The sequence below is a fragment of the Pleurodeles waltl genome, chromosome 4_1 (assembly GCF_031143425.1).
Source record: "Pleurodeles waltl isolate 20211129_DDA chromosome 4_1, aPleWal1.hap1.20221129, whole genome shotgun sequence".
Taxonomy (NCBI): Eukaryota; Metazoa; Chordata; class Amphibia; order Caudata; family Salamandridae; genus Pleurodeles; species Pleurodeles waltl.
Genome location: NC_090442.1, coordinates 269,785,469 through 269,804,493, shown reverse-complemented (window position 1 = coordinate 269,804,493; position 19,025 = coordinate 269,785,469). Strand labels below are relative to the sequence as shown.

The window sequence follows — 19,025 nt, the reverse complement described above, 5'->3', positions numbered from 1 at the left end:
GCTCTTACTGTTCTGTTGATTAATGCCAGTAATCTGGATCTAATGCAGATGGGAAACTGCCTTTACTACGTGGCCGTAACCACAAGGGCCGTAACCACGCAAGTGTTACCATGATTGCTTTAAACCACACAAATGTGTGTGGTTAAGGCACCATGCATATGTATGGTTCAGGCAAACAGCAGGAACAGCCTGGAGAGTAATGCAGCAGCTGGGTCATGGGGGTGGATGGGGTGGGTGCTGAGGGAGAGGGGAGCATTTTGGGATAGGGCGGGGTAGGTTTTAGGATTGAGTGCGGGTCCGGGGGTGGAAGGGGCAGTTTTAAGGGCTGGGGCAAGGTGGATTCCAGAGTATGGTATCAGGTGTAAGGGAGTGCTTTGTGGGGGACAATTTACCTTTACCAAACATGCTTTTACAACCAAATTTGTTCTAAAGGCATGCGTGGTAAAGATGTGGTCGTTGTTGTTACCGCGTTCTTAAGGCATGCCTGGTTCAGGCATGCATGAATCCATCATACAACCAATATAGATAATATGCTGTCTCAGACAGTAAGTCTTTTTGGTCATTACCATTCACTACTTAAGAAAATACTTGCATTTTATACTTTTTCACAAAAAGGTCCAAGTCGCTTTTGATGTGCTAGCTCCTTGATTTGACTTTTCATGCAGTACATGTCTAGATTTTGACTGGCATATAAAGTACAAACAGAGCAGGCTTTAATTTTTGGCCTTTGATGGACAGGATCATGTGCAAGCAACTACGATAAGTCTGCACTGATCAGCAGTTAGGGAACATACTCTTTTCAAATCTCCGTGCCTAGTTTACAGAGTCTTACCTGGGCGAGGCTTTGCCTTTCCCAGCCACTTTAATAGAAATTCTCCTGCTAGAAACGTGCACCCTGTTAGTCTAGGCCACATAAAGAAAAGAGCTAAGAAGAACTAGTAAATTCCAATGAAGTGGGCAAGCTTCTTCTGCTTTTGCACCACTAAGCTTTAGAATGAGCTAATGATACTTGTCAACTCAGTCACCTTCAAACCCTCTTGGATAACCCATTTGTTTCTTCAGGCTTACCCCGCTTAGTAAATCTTACGGATCACAGTTTGGATGATGAATGCTGGCCAATTGTTCTACAGGGCAGAGATACCACCTTGAGTGTGTAGGCTGCACTATACAGAATACTTTTACATAACATGATGGCAGGTAGTACTAACCATGCTGATGGCTCCCAGGAAACCAGTTAACCCACCTGGGGTCAAACCCCTCACCCTTAGGGGACATATGTGTACTAGTTCAATACCACTCTGTCGAGCTGCTTCTTTTTATCTCCTTCTGTTTATGCAATGTATGGAGATGCACAAAAGAGAATAACATTTATTTCGCCAATGGGTATGAGGGGGACTGTATTGCACATGTGTCGTAGACACAAACAGTTCAAAAAGTCATTTCAATGCTATGCTAGATTGACCCGCAGAATAACTGAGAAAAAAGTAATCATATTTAGCAACACAGAGCAACAGTTTTTGGATGCCTTTCTGTGAGTGGCATTTGAGAGGTAAAGAATTTTCAAAAACAATCCTAGTATTCCTTTGTACAAAGATATGGTATGCCGTGACCAGTTTCCATAGGTTATTAGAACATTGGAATGTTGGCAGCTCCATTGAAAACAATGGAGTGCTCCGGGCTTTTAGTGGCCGTAGCGGGCTCTACCGGCTATTAAAGGCCCTCTCCCTTGTTAAAGGCCCTCGCCTTCGGCTCAGGCCTTTAACGTTACGGCGGGTTGAGGCTATAGCAACGCTCAGCAGAGTTACCTATGGCAGTATCTATATGCCAAGTCAAGATGAGATGTTCCCCTCTGTTTAGTAAAGGCGATTGACGTACCTAATCAGTTTACCTGGTGCTAGTACATGTGGTTGTATTGCTCAGGATTTTTCTCAGTGCAATTACACACAGGTGTTTAATAGACTGTTAGGGCCTTTAAGATCTGTTTGGCTGTTGGTAGTGTGTGCATTGCTGGTGAGGTCCTTCCATGCATGACAAAGTCCTGGTAGTTAGGGTTTCTGCTCTTGGTGAAACATCCTTGTGATTGCAATCTCATCTGGAGCCCAATAAAGAAGTGTCTACTTCTCTACTATTCGAGCTATTCAGATTGCTACACCATGCCATATTCATTTCTTTAAAGCATTTAAAATTTAAATGTTTTGGTGGGAGCAACAAGCCACTTTGAACAGAATATGGTCAATAAATACAGCTTGGGGACCGCTTTCAAACCAAAACCTCACACATCTCATCACTCAAACTGTCATATCCTTGCCAGTTATCTCACATCCTATTTAGCTAAGTGCTTACTTGCTATGTAGCTAAGTGCTCACTTTCTCTTATACTCACTACTACTACCAGTGTTTGCATTAGTTGCTTCTACTGAGTGAAAGGGCCGGGGGGAAGGTAGTAAGCACACTGCACCTTCATATGTTAAAAGGGATCATGAGAATGGAATGTCAAAAACTCTAGTTACCGCATATTTTCCTTCACATTCGGCATAAGCACACAACACTGGTGTGGGCCATAAAGTGGTGGTACTGACTAGTTCAGTAGTCAGTAAGGTCATAACTACTTATTTTCGCTTGAGACGCACAGTGGATTTAGGGCATATTTTAAACTCATTCATAAGAAACCTTTTTAAACTGGTTACTAATGGTGAATGACTGTTCTTCTCTTCCTCTTTAGGCAATCGTGCTGTTTGTCAACAAACATCTGGCGAATTTAGGGATCCTGGTGACAGATATCGACACACAGGTATGCTCATTTGTATGACCCTTTTTTTGTATTGTGACATCTTTAGGTATTACCAGACCACAAGTCTTACATGAGTTGTGCTTTAATCACAATATTCTTAAAGAATCTTCAGAACAATAATGGTGTTGCCTTTTGTGAGGTTGTTTTATATGGTCTTGTGGGGTGCCATCACATGTGGGGAAATAGATAACACTGATGTGTAGGTATTCCTTGTTTTTAATTACTGATATGGCGAACTGCTGTCCTCCTCAAACACATACTTCCTTCCACCATACCCCTCCCAGGAATTACATCCACTGCTGGTGTCATTCCTGTGCGTCCCTCCAGTATAATTGGTCTCAGCCATACCTGGTGCCCTGCCATCTGGTGCTAAAATCTGGGCATCCTCTCAGAACCCCTTGCCTACTTTAAAGTCTAGCACATTGAGACCCTCATGGGAGATTTGCCATGCTTTATAAATCATGATTGATTGATTGAAGGTAAAGAACCTGTATCTGTGGTGTTTCCTCTGCACCTCCTCTAGTTCCAAAGTGCAGATGTTCTATGCTCATGGCAATGAAGGTATCCTAGGTGACAGATTGGAATTCAAGGGGGCATTAGAAGACCAGGACTCAAGTCGAGAGTAGTGCACACTTGGGGCTCAAATAAACTGATTCCTGCTTACCTACTTTATCATTGTCATTAATTCAATTTAGTGATGAGCAGACAGCTTGTGTGTATGGATACTTCTGCTTTGAGCTCCGCACTAGCTGCTATCTTCTGACTTCATCCTTCAGCTGATGCTTAAATTCTCAGACGCCATCTAGTTGCCATTAAGGACTGGAAGTCTGTGCTGGGAGTGTGGACTCTCCTTTGTGCTGTCACTGCTCTCTGACCAATTTTTGGTGACCGGGCTTTGTGTTTCTGAAAGCGGAAGCAGCATTTGGGATACAATGTGAGCATGCATACCAACCCTTGTTGGAGCTTGTGTTACAGCGGTTGAGGCATACGCCGACATCTTCAAATTTATACAGCGCGTTCACGCAGCTGCATCTTCACACGCAGATCACACTACATGACCACACATCTTGTCCATCTTTATTGCTTTAAATCAATCACAGATGCTGTAATTCTGATGTACATGTCACAACATGTGATCTCGCACAGCAGCCATCCTGGTCCCATTAAATTAGTTTTCACATACTTTATATTTATCTGTTTTTATTGCTTCCATGAATTGTATAGCCTGCTGCACAATTTTGTTTGCAACTAGTACTGAGAACATTCATCCAACTACAGTTTTGTTATTTTCGACCACCTGCCAACGTTATCTTATGTGTGCAGCAGCTCATACCTTTAGTCTTGCATCACTAGCCATTTGTTCCTTTACCAGGGGAACCCTGAATGAAATGGCCTCAATGGAAAGAGTATTTTTTTATTACATTGCACCAATTGAAGATGATTCCTCAGATGAATTTTCATTCATACGGAAAAAAAAGATTTTGCTTCTCTCCTTGGGTCCTGAGGGATTGGTAATTTATTGTCAGATGAGAACGAAGTCTAAACACCTGATGAATCTGATGTTTTATTTAAAACTGCTCTTGATCTGGACCCTTACTTCTAGCTATTGACAGATTCACTTACTTTCATCTGAAGCAGTGCATCAATGACAAAACCTGTTTGTCAAAAGGTGATTGGAGGCGTTGAGATAAAGATCATTGCTGACTCGGGTTCTCCTTTGGCCATCATTGACAAATCGATTTGGGTCATTAACTTTATGAAAGTATTGGGGAATTAATGAATTCCGACAGATGTCCTTCAGAAGATTTCACTTATGAAAGTATTCATATGTTAGGGTACATAACCTCAATATTTGAGTTTAAAAATACGAATGCTAAATGCAAGTTGTATTTGGCTGAGAAAGCACCTCCGATCATAGGGCGTATTAATCTGAGGCCTTTGGGAATTACCTTAACCTCAATAGTGAAGAATATGTATTATCCATGCACGAGGAATGATGTAAAGTAGGGACGATGATGCAAAGTGAATTCCCTGAGGTTTCTCAGGTAGAATTGGGAAGCTTAAAGGTTTGATTTACAAGGTTATATGAAAAAAAAGATGCTAAACCTATATATTATAAAGTGAGGCCTATAACCAGGTACCCCTCCATCCTGGAAGAGGGAATTGTACTGCTTTTATTATCCCTTTCGGGTGTTTTTAAAGTTGTTCGGGTGCCATTTTGACTAGCTACAACTGTTTTCCAACTATTGATGCACAAATTACTCAAACATTTCAAAAGAGCGATTTACTTGCGGGATGACATCCTGATAATAGGCAGGAACAAGGTTGAAAATGACCAGCTATTAAGGAATGTGTTGGGAATCCTGAGAGAAAATGGTTTGATTGTCGAACTTAGAATGTGTACTTTCGCTGTAAAATTTGTGACTTATCATGGCCCTGCAGTTATTGAATCAAGACTAACATCTAAAAAGGATATTAACGATTTTGTGAGTAATGCGCCACCACCTACTTGCAAGGACGAAGTGAGGTGCTTTTTTAGGTTTAAACAAGTTTTTTTTAAAGTTTATTAAGAACTGCAAGCAAAACCTACGGGTTGAGACAGTTACTAAAAGATCATTTAGAATTTGTTTGTAATGATAACTTACAGCAAGAACTTCAGAGTTTGAAAATTGACCTTTGTCAAGCTGTTCCTCTACAAGGTTTCAATCCTGCTGCCCATTCTGTGATCACTACTGATGCGAGTGGGAAGGGGTTACCAGCAGTCTTTCCAAAAGTCGCTAAAGATGGACATGAATACACCTTGTCTTTTGCTTCTTGCTCCCTCTTCTATAGAAGAAAAATAGATGCAGATGTTAGGCTGAGTTTGGGCCATGGAGAAGTTTCAACAATATATGGGGGGTTCACAATTTACCTTGTGTACCGATCACAAACCTTTGATTAAGGAGTTAATGCCCTCGTGCACCTGTAAAGCAACCCCCCTACAGCCAAGATGCCACTAAGGTTGCTTGCTTTTAATTATGATGTTGAATTTCTTTCAGGCATACATATCAAAGTGGATAATTGTTTTTTTCCCTCTACTCATTGAGTACATCCTGGGTGAATGAGATGTGCACAATGTGGCTTTAGTGGATGATGTTGGTGAAGAATGTGCCATTTTGGAACATGAGTTGGAAAGAAAATATTGCACTCATCAAGGTTGTGCACTATTAAAAACTATATCGAGAGTGGTTGGCCTAACACAAGTATATTGGATGGTAATGGCAAGAAATTTTAGGAAGTGAGAAATTATCCATTAATGTTAGGAAGTGAGGGGGTACTTCCTCCATTCACCATAAGGCAGAACATATTGAACAATATGCATGAGAGTCACATAGGAATCATCAAGTCAAAGAAAAGGGCCAATGCCTCATATTGGTGGCCTGGTATTGCTTTAGAGGTGGGGAAATTGGTCAGAAATTGTGTTCAGTGTGCAAGTGCTGACAAATCACAAGTAAGGTAGAGACAGCTTTTAGGTTGAATGAAATGTCCAGTGGGTCCTTAGGAAGATCTATCTATGGTCCTATTCCTGATTCGAAAGGGACCCCAAAATATGTTATTGTTCATTTGGCCTTATTTTCCAAGAGGCCTGAGGTAGAAATTCTAACAAAATCGATTTGCAGGAAGTCATATCGTTCCAACAGAAGGCTTTCCCCATAGAAGGAATTCCTAAAACACTACTGAAAGATAATGGACTATAGTTCATTTCCAGTGATATGAAATCATTTCTAAGTAGGATTCGAATACAACTCGAAAAATACTTCAATCTATCACCCTGCAGCTAATAGTGGCATTGAGCTTTTGAACAGAGTAATAATGAGAACATTTCTAATGGCTATCTGCAGTGGGACAAAGAGAGAGAAGGGATTCAGGAAACTGTTTTGGACATACAGAATCTCCCACTGTGATTGGATTCAGTCCTTTCTGGATTCTGAGGGGTCGGGAGTCTTTCACCAAAGACAGTTTTGTCTTGTCATCTGGAGATCAGAGGGCAGACTGATCCCCCTCATTGGTGAAGGAGAACATAAGGGAAGCACAAAAATTCTATAAGAAACATTATGAGCGGAAACATGGAGTTAAGGAAGTGACCTTTGATTTGTGTGATTAAGTATGTTTCAGAATGACAACCAAAAGCAAGAAGGTGCACGGTAAGTTTAGTGAACCCTTACAGGATATGCAAATTCTTTCTAATTTTGCTAAATCAGGTGATGGCAAGGTGTGACATTTTAGTAAAATGGCTAAATGTACCAGTACTTAAGTGGAAGGAAGAGAGAGAACTGGAATATAATAACAGTAAAACTTGGTTGTGGTAAAAGGATGTAAGTTATTGTTACAGTGATCAAGCTGGGGTACCATCTGAGAAACTAAATATTGTGGTTCCTGAACGTGGTCTGATGGGAACAATTTAGGAAGGGACACCCAATAGGGAAAGGATTTACAACTTGAGAGTATGACAGGATACGATAGAATTGAAGTCCTATTTGAGCGATTCAAAGACGTTGCTTTGGGATAGCAGTTTTATGTTGAATTGTTTGTAGTTATTTTGTTTGTAGCTCTTCTTGTCTCGATTAATGTCCAGTTTCAATTATTTATTATTGTAACTGCACCAATGCTGTTATTTGTGAGAAATGTGGTGTTTGCTCTCTACCTCAGCTCTGCCACAGTGCCAATAATCTCTAGGCTTGTGCCAGTGAAGGAGTCATATGTGACAGGATGCAACTCTAGGGGGCTTTGGAAGATCAGGACTCAAGTAGAGAGGAGTACACTGTTGGTGCTCCATTAAACTAACTGCTGTCTTCTTACTACATCGTTGTGATCACTACAGTATCCTGCCTAATGTATTGGCTTTCTATAGTTTGCAGATGGGGTTATATTACTTCTGCTAATAGGACAGCTTGAAGGCTATTTCCTGAACCTTTACGATTTCTTCCTGACGCCGTGTTCTCAAGCAGAAATGGTAAGTTTACAGAAAATTCCATAACCTTTTTAAATGCAGATGAAAAACCTAATAGCCAGCTTTGAAAGATACTGATACTGGAAGGTGGACCTATTTTGAACATTTAATGCATGTGACTGTGATGAACAAAAAAAACTGACATGGAATGAGAACTTCCAGTAAAAGCATTGCCAAAAAACTGACATGGAATGAGAACTTCCAGTAAAAGCATTGCCTTGGCAAATAATTAAGTGAGTCTTGTTAGGCCCCCAGGTCCCAAACATTTGTTGGACAATGCCCTGAATATTTCTGTTTAATCCATTTTATTTTTCTGTGACAACATTGTAGCGCATTGTTACCTCCTAAGGTCTAAAATAACATTTATGGGTGTGTGTCATGTTCAGTTCTCAGTATTTTTCAGTCTACTGGTGGGAGAGTGAATAGAACAGAGGAACTGAGAATCGAAAAGGGGAATTGTGGTCTTATGTTGGTTATTTGTGTCTTCTATCACAGAAACCTAATGGAAGCTCCTTCGCATAAATCTTCTGGGGCATGGGCACAGTGTACCACAGCAGAAAATAAGTAAGGGTTCTTGCCTCAACAAAGATCAGTACAGTGCTGCATTCGTGGTGCAATTGTTAGTTTACTTTGGCATTTTGATTACCTAAATAGTTTTGACCTTGATCTGTTCATCTTACATGTGTGATGATTTACAGGGGAGAAGTGAGGTTGTGTGTGACTCCAAAGATAAGCTGTTCTTACACATAGACAGGCCCAACTATCTTCCATGAGCGTGTGGCAAGCATTTGAGGTGGAACATAGAGAGAGTTACAGTGTTCAGCTATACTTTGGCTATTACAATGAATCTGCTGCCAAAGCAAACCCTTCATTCAAACTTTATGCAATACTCTGGAATCATGCCCATAACTAGCATGGGGAATGAGGGTCTGTTGTGATACTACCTCTGTGCTTAATTCATCTCCATGTGGCCCAGCACAGGACGTTACATTGTAGCAACTGCTGTGCAGGTTTTGGCAGTACTTTACCTGTAGCACTATAATGGCCTAGGACATTTGACCTAGATCCCATATCCCCTCCACTTCTTTGACTGTAAATTTTGGAAAACCAAGAGTCCAGTCTCTGATACACAGATTAGTCTCACTTTCCTTCAGTCTCACGCATTCTCTCTCCCACATTGACATGTCTGTCCTCCCACAAAAGGCTATGGAAATTGATCAAACCCATGTAGATATAAGGCTGTTTTTCTGCCTCGGAATTTGCGCAGGTAGTTCTCCAGCATCAGCCCAAACTGTCATCACATCTTCCTTGATTTAATAGATGCAGCATTCAGGCTTGTAAAATAGAATACGGTCTGGTACCTCCTCAGGAAGTCTTGCCATTGGCACTTTATCCTACACTCCTGCACTAAGTACATACAGTCAATTGTTAATGCCATTAGCAGTGGCATAGGTAGCTACCACAACTATTGGGCAATAGCTATGGCCAAAGATTCACTTGCCTGCCTGTTGCACCTGGCAGGGGGTCACCTGTGTATGTGTCCCCTATATAACCTGCCTCATCTTTCCAACCTCAGCCAGGGCCACATCTTTCTGGTCCAAGACAGTTTCCTTTCTTTGGCCGTTTACTCTTGACAGGTCTCTCCCAGACATTCTATCTGCTAGCACAAAGCTCCAAGATACTATGGTGGATTTAGAACATGTAATCTCAGAAAGCATGTCAAACATGATACTTGCATTTCTTAATTTACGCCTTGCAGATGAATTGTAGTTTTGAACAATTAAGAACTCTAGAAATATATTTTTCGACTTGTTAATTAGCACATAGGCTTTGATTTCTAGGAATGACATTTTTTAGAATCCAACAACATCAAATTACTCTTTAAATTTAATCAACCTCATTTTCACAATCACCATTCCATCTATAAGTGTATACAAAAGCAAAGCAAAAATTTGGATATTTCTCAGGGGATCCTTTCCTACCTTTGCCTACTGATTACGGTGGAAAAGGAATATAAAGGTGCTGGAGCATGTTCATCCTTCGCAGGAATCAAATGCCTGACAAGGTCAATGGATCTTTGGAACAACCATAAGGGTGTGGTAGAACCAAACAACAAATTTCAATACAATGCAATTAATTTACACAGTAGGACCAATTGGGCCATAAAAGGAAAACTCTACTCAGGAATAAAGTTAAGGGATTTAATTACAAACTGAAGCTCAAAGTCATGTAGACAACTCTCAAGATAAAGTTATAAAGATACAGCATCACCAAGGGTTGACCAATGTGACAAGGTTAAGGCAAACTAACATTAAGAGAGCTAGGTCCTATCTAAATATCATACAAAACCTCAATAAAACCACTTGGTGTACAGAAAACAGGCACTGCTCAATTTTAATAAGCATTAAGGTAATTTAGATCATCTGCGTTAGAAATTGGGCCTCTAGTTGGCAGAGGTAGGGACCACAATCCTAGTCAGGGTAAGTCACAACAAAACCCAAAGTATCCTGTGCTCACCCTACAGTACCTTGGCACAGAGCAGGCAGGCTCATTTAGAAGGCAATGTGTAAAGTATTTGTGCAATAAAACTAATACAGTAGCACAGTCCAAACACCACAAAAATACACCACACAGGTTTAGAAAAATAGATATTTATCTGAATGAGATAAGGTCAAAACAACAAAATCCAATGAGGACAAGTTGAAATATCACTTTTTAAAGGTTTCAAAGAGTCTAAATCCTTAAGAATCAGTTGTTGTATCTTTCTGACACACACTACCTGTGATGCATCAAAAATATTGACACACAGAGGCCACAGAAGAGGAGATGCGTTGAAAAATAAGGCACTGTGTTGGATTTCCGGCATGGCACAGACGATGCGTTTTCTTTCCACGCTGTAAGGTGATGTGTCGATTTCCAGGACCATAGCCTTGGTTCCTCACTGCAATGCGGGCATATTTTTTTGACGCTCAGGGACAATACTATGTAATTCTTGACATGCTGGTAGAAGGAACAGATGTTCAGGCACTGCATCGATTTCTGCTTGCGAGTTCGGCGCTGTGTCACTCCGGTTGGTGGTAGCAATTTTCTAGCCACAATATAAGTGCTGCATCGATTTCTGCGGGCGTTACATCGATTTTATGACACACTAGAATTTGCTGAAGGGGTGAAGTCTTTGTTGGCCCTGAGACTTCAGAAACAGGAGGCAAGCTCAATCCAAGCCCTTGGAGAGCACATTTGGAGGAAGGCAAAGTCCTTCCAGCAGAGGTAGGGGCAGCAGGGCAACAAGCAGGAAAGTAGTCCTTCAGCAAAGTAGTCAAGATGAGTCCTTTGGGCAGCCAGGCACTCTCGCTGACAAAGTCCTGGTGTAGGTCCAGAAGTGTCTGATTTGGTGGGGTCAGAGACGCAGTTTATATACCCAAAATGCCTTTGAAGTGGGAGAAACTTCAAAGAGTGGTTTTGAAGTGCACAAGTTCCTCTTTCAGCCCAGTCATGTTTGCCATGATCCCTGTGGGGGGTTATCAGTCCTTTGTGTGAGGGCAGACCACCGGCCTTTGAAATGTAAAAGAGATTTCCTCCACCCTTCCTGTCAAGGGAGACCCACTGAGTTATGCGATGAATGCAGATGTGACTGCATGTCCTGTGTTTATGGCTGTCTGTGTGGAATGCACAAGGGGAGCTGTCAAACCTGCACAGACCAGTCGTGGATTAGAGACAGGCTGTAAGGCACATGTGGCAGTAAGTCCAGAGAAATACCACTTTCTAAAAGTGGCATTTCTAAAATAGTAATATTAAATCCAACTTCACCAGGGAGCAGGATTTTCTATCACCATTGTGGCCATACTAAACACGACAGGGCCACTCCTTCCCGATCAGAATCTACCACTCAAAAGGATATGAGGGCAGTTCTAATGCTAGTCTATGAGAGGAGGAGGCCTCACAGTAGTGGAAAACAAATTAGTGAGTTTTTCACTACCAGGACATGTAAACAAATAAGTACATGTCCTGCCTTTTACCTACGTAGTACCCTGCCCTATGGGGTACCTGGGGCCTATCTTAGGGGTGCTTAATATGTAGAAAAGGGGAGTTTAAGGTTGGCAAGTACTTTTAAATGCCAAGTCGAAGTGGAAGTGAAACTGCCCACACAGGCCTTGAAATGGCAGGCCTGAGACATGGTTAAGGGGCTGCTTATATGGGTGGCACAATCAGTGCTGCAGGCTCACTAGTAGCATTTGATTTACAGGCCCTGGGCACATGTAGTGCAATTAACTAGGGACTTACAGGTAAATTAAATATGCCAATTGGATAGGAACCAATGTTACCATGTTTAGAGGAGAAAGCATATGCACTTTATCACTGGTCAGAAGTTGTAAAGTGTGAAGAGTCCTGAAACCAGCAAAAACAGGGTCAGAGAAATGGAGGGAGGCAGGCAAAAAGTTGGGGGGTGACCACCCTAAGGCTGTCAGGTATAACAATCTGAATACAGATCTTTGGGCAAGGGTAAACCCTACAAATTAACCAATCAGGGATTAACATGTGCTGGATGTAACACATGCGGGCAAAACACAAAAAGCATTAAATGGACAAAAATATATTTTTTTAAAGTAAATCTTTGGCATCAGGTTACTAACTAAAGCACGCAAAAGGTAAGTCAAAAGAGAAGGCTTGTCAGGAGTCTTCTATTTGGGGTCAAGGAATAAATCTCTACATTTCAGCAAGTCATTTCAAAGGGGCAATGGTAGAGAGGACAATACCTCTGAGTCCAAGGGGTTCAGCAAGCAATGACATGGTAAAGGGCGAAAAGAATTCTTCTCGGAGCTCCAGGGATTCTCTCCAAAGTGCAGCTGTATATCAATATTTTAAAATTTAAAAGGCAAGCTGATTCATCAGTCAGTCCACCCGATGTTGAGGGGGCAACATCCAATAAAAATTGATCATGCGACTCCAACTTGAAACATCCACATGCTTTCTCAGGTTTGTCATGAAAATGGTGTTCATCCATACATTTCCACACAAGATTGAAACAAATGTTTAACTTGTCAGTCCAATGTCCAGTATGTTCTCTCTTCAATTACATATTCTCACAACTCTCTATATGTAGAACAATAGACATCTATTACCAAACTAACCCTCTCATGGGAACTGAGTCTGAAAGAAAGGTACACATTAACAAGATGACTTGACATTTTCTGCACAGTCATGAATACAGGGTTTAGCAGGCCAAACTTAGGCTAATGCAAGTGCATTAAAACAGCACATTAATCATTCAAATAATACACATTTTAATATGCAAACTTTAAATTCAGCATTAATGATTCTTCATTAGCATTAATAAATATTTCATTAATATTCAGTACAGTGATTTTAAAACAAAACAACTTTGTCAGTTTATTTCCATTAGTGTGGCGCAGAACTGCATTTCACTCCCTTTGCATATGAATTTAAAATAACATCAAAAATCAAATATTGTTACAATGGAGACTATTAATGTAGACTGTAAAATATAACACAATGACATATTAATTCTCAAAACCTGTAATTTAATCTCTATACCACAGCGGTTCCAACATCTAGGAGGTCATTCTGACACCAGCGGGCGGCGGGAGCCGCCCGCCTGGATGGAACCGCCAGAATACCGCTGCGCGGTCAAAAGACCGCCGCGGGTATTCTGGGTTTCCCACTGGGCTGGCGGGCGACCGCCAAAAGGCCGCCCGCCAGCCCAGTGGGAAACACCCCTCCATGAGGATGCCGGCTCCGAATTGAGCCGGCGGAGTGGAGGATGTGCGACGGGTGCAGTAGCACCCGTCGCGAATTTCAGTGTCTGCTAAGCAGACACTGAAATTCAGGGTGGGGCCCTCTTACGGGGGCCCCTGCAGTGCCCATGCCTTTGGCATGGGCACTGCAGGGGCCCCCAGGGGCCCCACGACACCCCATACCGCCATCCTCGGCCGCCAGGAACAGGATGGCGGTATGGGGGTCAGAATCCCCATGGCGGTGCAGCAAGCTGCGCCGCCATGGAGGATTCTACAGGGCAGCGGAAAACCGGCGGGAGACTGCCGGTTTTCCCTTTCTGGCCGCGGATGAACCGCCGCGGTCAGAATACCCTGGGGAGCACCGCCAGCCTGTTGGCGGTGCTCCCGCCGACCCCGGCGGTCCTTGACCGCCGGGGTCGGAATCAGGCCCCTAGTCTGGAGTGAATGCACAGTAACACGACTTCTTAGTGCAGAACTTTACAGTTTGCCTATTATTACTGTGATCACCATAAAGCATAAACTGTCACGTGTAGATGATCACTATGACATGAGGGAATGTACTAAAGTTTCAGCTACATCAAAGTTGCTGGGAAAAAATTAAGTTTTGAAGTATGCAACCTGGGTTATGGGATTTTCAGCTCAATGTTTTTGATAAGAAGAGTAGGGCTTATTGGTGTTATCTAGTTTCAATTTTAGAACACTGAAAAAACGTAAAATATGTGATAGTGTTATTTCCATGACAGAATGAACCCCATTCTGGCAACTATTCTTGAGAGATTTGGCTTCTGAACTGCCAAAGTTGCATTGAATAATATCCCTGTTGCAGAACATGCCATTGCTCAGAGGTAATGCTTGTCCGATCACACAGATCAGGGTAGGGAAGCGCTGTATGAAACGTTTATAAAAAGACTGCAATAGCTCTTTGTAGGATTTCCTTTATAATTCAAGGAGATTTACTACTTTTAAGACATGCACAGAAATCATTAAAAGTCAGGGAAATCTTGTCAAGTTGTAGATTTCCAGGAGTATGCCCCAGTGAGATAACGAAACTTGAGAGGGCCCCCTGCACTGTACACGAGGGGCCTCTCTGGACTCACTCAGGAACTGTCAGGCCAGGGTCCTGTTTTGAGGGGGGGGGGCTGGAGCTCAGGATCCCCTGCACCACTGAGGCCGAGGGGTGCCTTAATTTAGCCACTGGTATGCCCGTTAGACGAGAATATTTGCAGTACAGACATTCTCCCAGAATAAAAAGTACTTTAATTTCTTCTTGGGAAAATTAATTCCATCCTGAAAGATAACATTCACAGCGCCTCTCTCAAATGTGGGTTTGTTTTATTATTTTCCCTACCAGGAAACATTATTATAAACTTGTTGGGCGTATGGTTACTGGTTTATGTCCGTTGTCCGAAATGGATGCAAAATAGCTCTGTAAACTCACAAGATGTGGATTTTATTTCTTTCACATGGCAAGCATGCCGCTGATATAACGTCTTTGACATTCCAACCCTAACTCAAAATGTATTACTGAGAAAGCTTTGCCATATTTGCAAAGTTTCAGCGATATTAAATTTCAAGTGTGGAGGTCAATGTCTTCAGATCCAGTGTCTATGAATCCCGATGTTTGGTATTTAAGACTGCAGATCACTTTTTGGCACATACGTTAAAATCAGGCACATAGAAACGCTTGTGAATTTGCTCTATATTTGGAGATGCTATGTTTGTGCAGTTTATTATGCTTTTGCAACTGTGCACTTGTTTAGTAATCCTATAGAGGAAGAATCTCATCATTAAGATTACTCCAATTTTTAGTGACATTTGCCCCAATGACAACCCAAAAAACGACATTTGCACCATGACCGCTGCAAAGTCTATATTTTGTACCAGTTTTTAGTGAAAGTGTTTGAAGAATATTACTTCAAAATTTCCACACACAAGTAAAAGATTGCACTGCAATGGTGCAGTTAACATTCTCTGGTACATGAGCATGTCTCTCTTTTGAGGCATTCAGATTCATCAAAGAAGAAACGCAGTGATCTGGTCATAATTCAGCATGTTTCAAGACAGGAGTAGAATCAAAACAATGTAACAATTTTCCTGAGAAACAATTACAAATGGTGACACTTAACAATACCATTCATTTCTAAATCAAATATATTATATTATTAAATATACTGTTTCCAAAAGTTTGATGTGAAGAAATATGTATGTTTCATTCTACTGTCGACCTTAAAACCAGCAGGTGCAGGTGAATAACATCTTTCTTCGCTTCATGTAATGCTGACAAGCAGGTACATACTTGCCACATTTTGACTGTAGGCACACTCTTTCACAAATAATTGTATTTCAGATTTCACAAATATGTTTTCTTTTTTCCAACTATATATATAAGTAGAAATGCATTTGACCTGGAGTGTTATAATCTTGAATGTGCATGCACTTGTCAAGGTTGAAACAAGGTTATACATAGAACAAACATTTGTGAGATTATGAATGTGTAAGAAACTTGGGATATGTAAGTAACAAAATTATTTTAATGCTACAAGGGAACAACTAAAATCACAAAAATGCAGTGTTCAAAGGTTCTATCTGCTGGGGGTGCTAAAATATGTTTAACTATCGATCTTAATTCCGGGTGCAAATCCATTTAATTTTAGGTTTTGCATCCACTCACATCCATAACATATGAGGGAAGCTGATGTCCTGAGATGCCCTTTACTGCTAAGTCCACTGACTGACAGTACAAGAAGTGACAGCCCCTTACCTCCAAGAGCATCGTCTGGGAGACTGGTCTTTATTTGAACTGAAAGCTGGCTGCATAAAACCAGCAAGCATTTCTATGTGAGTCATAGAACCTGAAAGTGCATTATTGTATTCAGGTCTGGCTTCAGCACTGGTGGTGCCCTGGGCAACAGTCTTTTTTGGCACCCCCAACCCCATGACCACCTCCTCGAACTCACTCACTACCTCCTGGCAAGTGTCCCCCTCATCTCTCCATAGCCCCCCACCCTTCACATACATTAATTTGTTTTAAAGCACTTGTAAAAGCTGGCTTTACTAATCCACTCAGCTATCCACGTATAATATATTTCTGTTCTTCGCAGGAGGCATATTAACCCTCTAAGCTACTTTATGGCAGTCAAAGCTGCCCCCAGACAAAACTTCGGTGTCTCCTACTAGCAGGAACAATAATCACTAGAAGTATCTTGACATTTTAATTGTTTCTCAAAGGGTGGACGCACAAGGAACTTTTCAGCAGGTGTTTTTAAATTGCATGTTTCCTAAGTCATTGCTAAACACAGCGCCCCCATGAGGTCGGCACCCCCCAATCCAAGTCAGCACCGGGTGCGGCCGCCCTGATTGTATACGAGATTGTACTCCCATGCAGAGTGACTAATTCACTCAGCAGTCAGTAATCCCAGCATGAGTGCACCTGTGCCTTTTAATGCTGGGAGTTCTGACTGCATGTCTTCATTCGCATGGGGTTTAGTCTAAGTCCTGGAGATATACAACTTTTGTAGATGTCCTCGAATGTTTCATTAAACATATACTTCATTAATATGGTAATGTTCTATGTCTCATTCCACCCCAAAAAACACATATACAAGTTTGTTAAAAAAAATAAAAATAAAAAACACAACTTTATGAATTTGGTCCAAAACGTTCATATTACTTACTCGTGATTTTTAAGGCAGTGCAAACTATCAACTTGCCACTTCAGATACCAAGTTTAGGTGTCACGTTTATAGGTAAATGGGAAAAGAGAGTGGATGTTCGAACACAGGGGAATAGCTGATTGAGTATTGAGGAGAGTGTATCACACATACAATATAGATCAAGTGAGATAGCAGACAGTCTAATCAGTCCATTTTTATTTTCTCAGTAACTTTAATCAAGTTACTTCAGATCGCTTGCCAATCGTGTGAAGGACTTTAACATAGTTGCAGAGCGTTCGATTCCAGTCGACCACATAACCTGCCATGTTCAAACGTCTTCTATCATGATGGCATCTCTGAGCAGAGTTCATATAAATGCAAGTCTGCATAGTTCGGTTTTCAAAGGATTCCTGGACAGCAAGCATATAACAAGATGGCTGCCGAAGGGCATGTTAAAATGTCTTGTTAAATGTATCCTGGAATTTTAAATATACTTTTTTATTGCAAATCTGTTGTCGCTCATGGGATATAGGAATTTACCTCCAAATAGCATTCACCTCCAAATATTGTCATCTTAGACGTGATATAGGTAACCGGTATAACTTTTCACAGATGTGGGCACTGAGCCTGTCTTAGGTAGTTGGGACACTAGGAGGGAAATCGATAGGTTGGGGGTGTCAGGCAGACACGTAAACTTGTCAGGAGGAGTTATGGGACTTGGACATGGGTGTAAGAAGAGGGAGAGGGTGAGAGGTGAGACATTGGCTAGTGGCGACCAACGCAGACTGGAGAATGCAACGTGGTTGAGGGTGCCTGGGAACTAGATGAGAGTAGAAATGGAAGAGAAAGATTGGAGTGTTGTGCAGAGGGACAGGCAGACCTGCGATGCAAGCAGGATGTTGACACATGGGATGATGACTGAGAAAAGAGCCCAGTAATAGATGGATAACGGGCAGTGACAGGTGATGACAGAATGAGAATGATTGTTTGAGGGGTGGGGGCAGGGATGACAGAATGATGACAGGAAATGTATCTGCCATCCTGGAATATTTGTGTCAGTGGCCTTTGGGTGAGCACGGGTGAGCATGTGAGAATGAGCAGTTGTAAGTGGATCACCTAGATGACTCAGATGTGCCGTTTGTGGTGCATCTGCAATGTAGTCATTAGATGAACTCAGTAAGAAAAGGGTCTTATAATATTGGAATAAAATATTGAGTTTAACAGATTTAACACTCAAGACAGTCTTGATTATGTGAAGGCAAATCTTCATTTAACACAAGTAAACCTCCTAAGGGAAAACAAATGAATGCTGTGGAAAACAATGCGTTAATTGGAGCAACTACAATTCAAATCAATGTCTTCAATAATATCAGCTGGTCTGTATTCTACTTTATAATGACGAATGATATTTCGCAGGCAGAATATTAATGAAATTGACACCGAGCCCTTGGCCATATCTTCTCTTAAAAACGGTGTGAGGTCCATGACATGCTCTTTGTTATGCTACGTGCATCCCCCCCTTAGAACCCCTCCGTTTTGTCTTCTCAAAGTCACACATACACCAGCCCCACCCTGATGAGGATGGTGCAGCAGAAAGAGAGCCTGCAGCTGCCCCCGGCCCCACCCCCGGTTCTGCCTGTTCTCATTTCATCTGTAAGTGGTCCATTTCCATTCCATTAACGAGACATTTTCTCATTACCAGCTCCATAATGCACGCTTCGCCGTGACTCTGCTGATGGATGGAGGCCTCTTAGACAGCCCTGTCAGCCCTGAAGGTGAGCAGGAATATAAACATTACTTACAATGACAATTATTCATTTGTTTGAAAAACAATTCTTG

The 19,025-nt window shown here is 41.7% G+C and overlaps 1 protein-coding gene across 1 annotated transcript in view; it reads left to right on the top strand.

Moving 5' to 3' along the window:
- PARVG (parvin gamma) overlaps positions 1-19,025 on the top strand; it is a 257,991-nt gene that overhangs the window by 218,559 nt on the left and 20,407 nt on the right. The window contains exons 10-12 of the mRNA XM_069228283.1: positions 2,722-2,790; positions 7,682-7,783; positions 18,889-18,961. Coding sequence (XP_069084384.1) covers positions 2,722-2,790; positions 7,682-7,783; positions 18,889-18,961 — 244 coding nt within the window. The remainder of the gene's footprint in view (positions 1-2,721; positions 2,791-7,681; positions 7,784-18,888; positions 18,962-19,025) is intronic.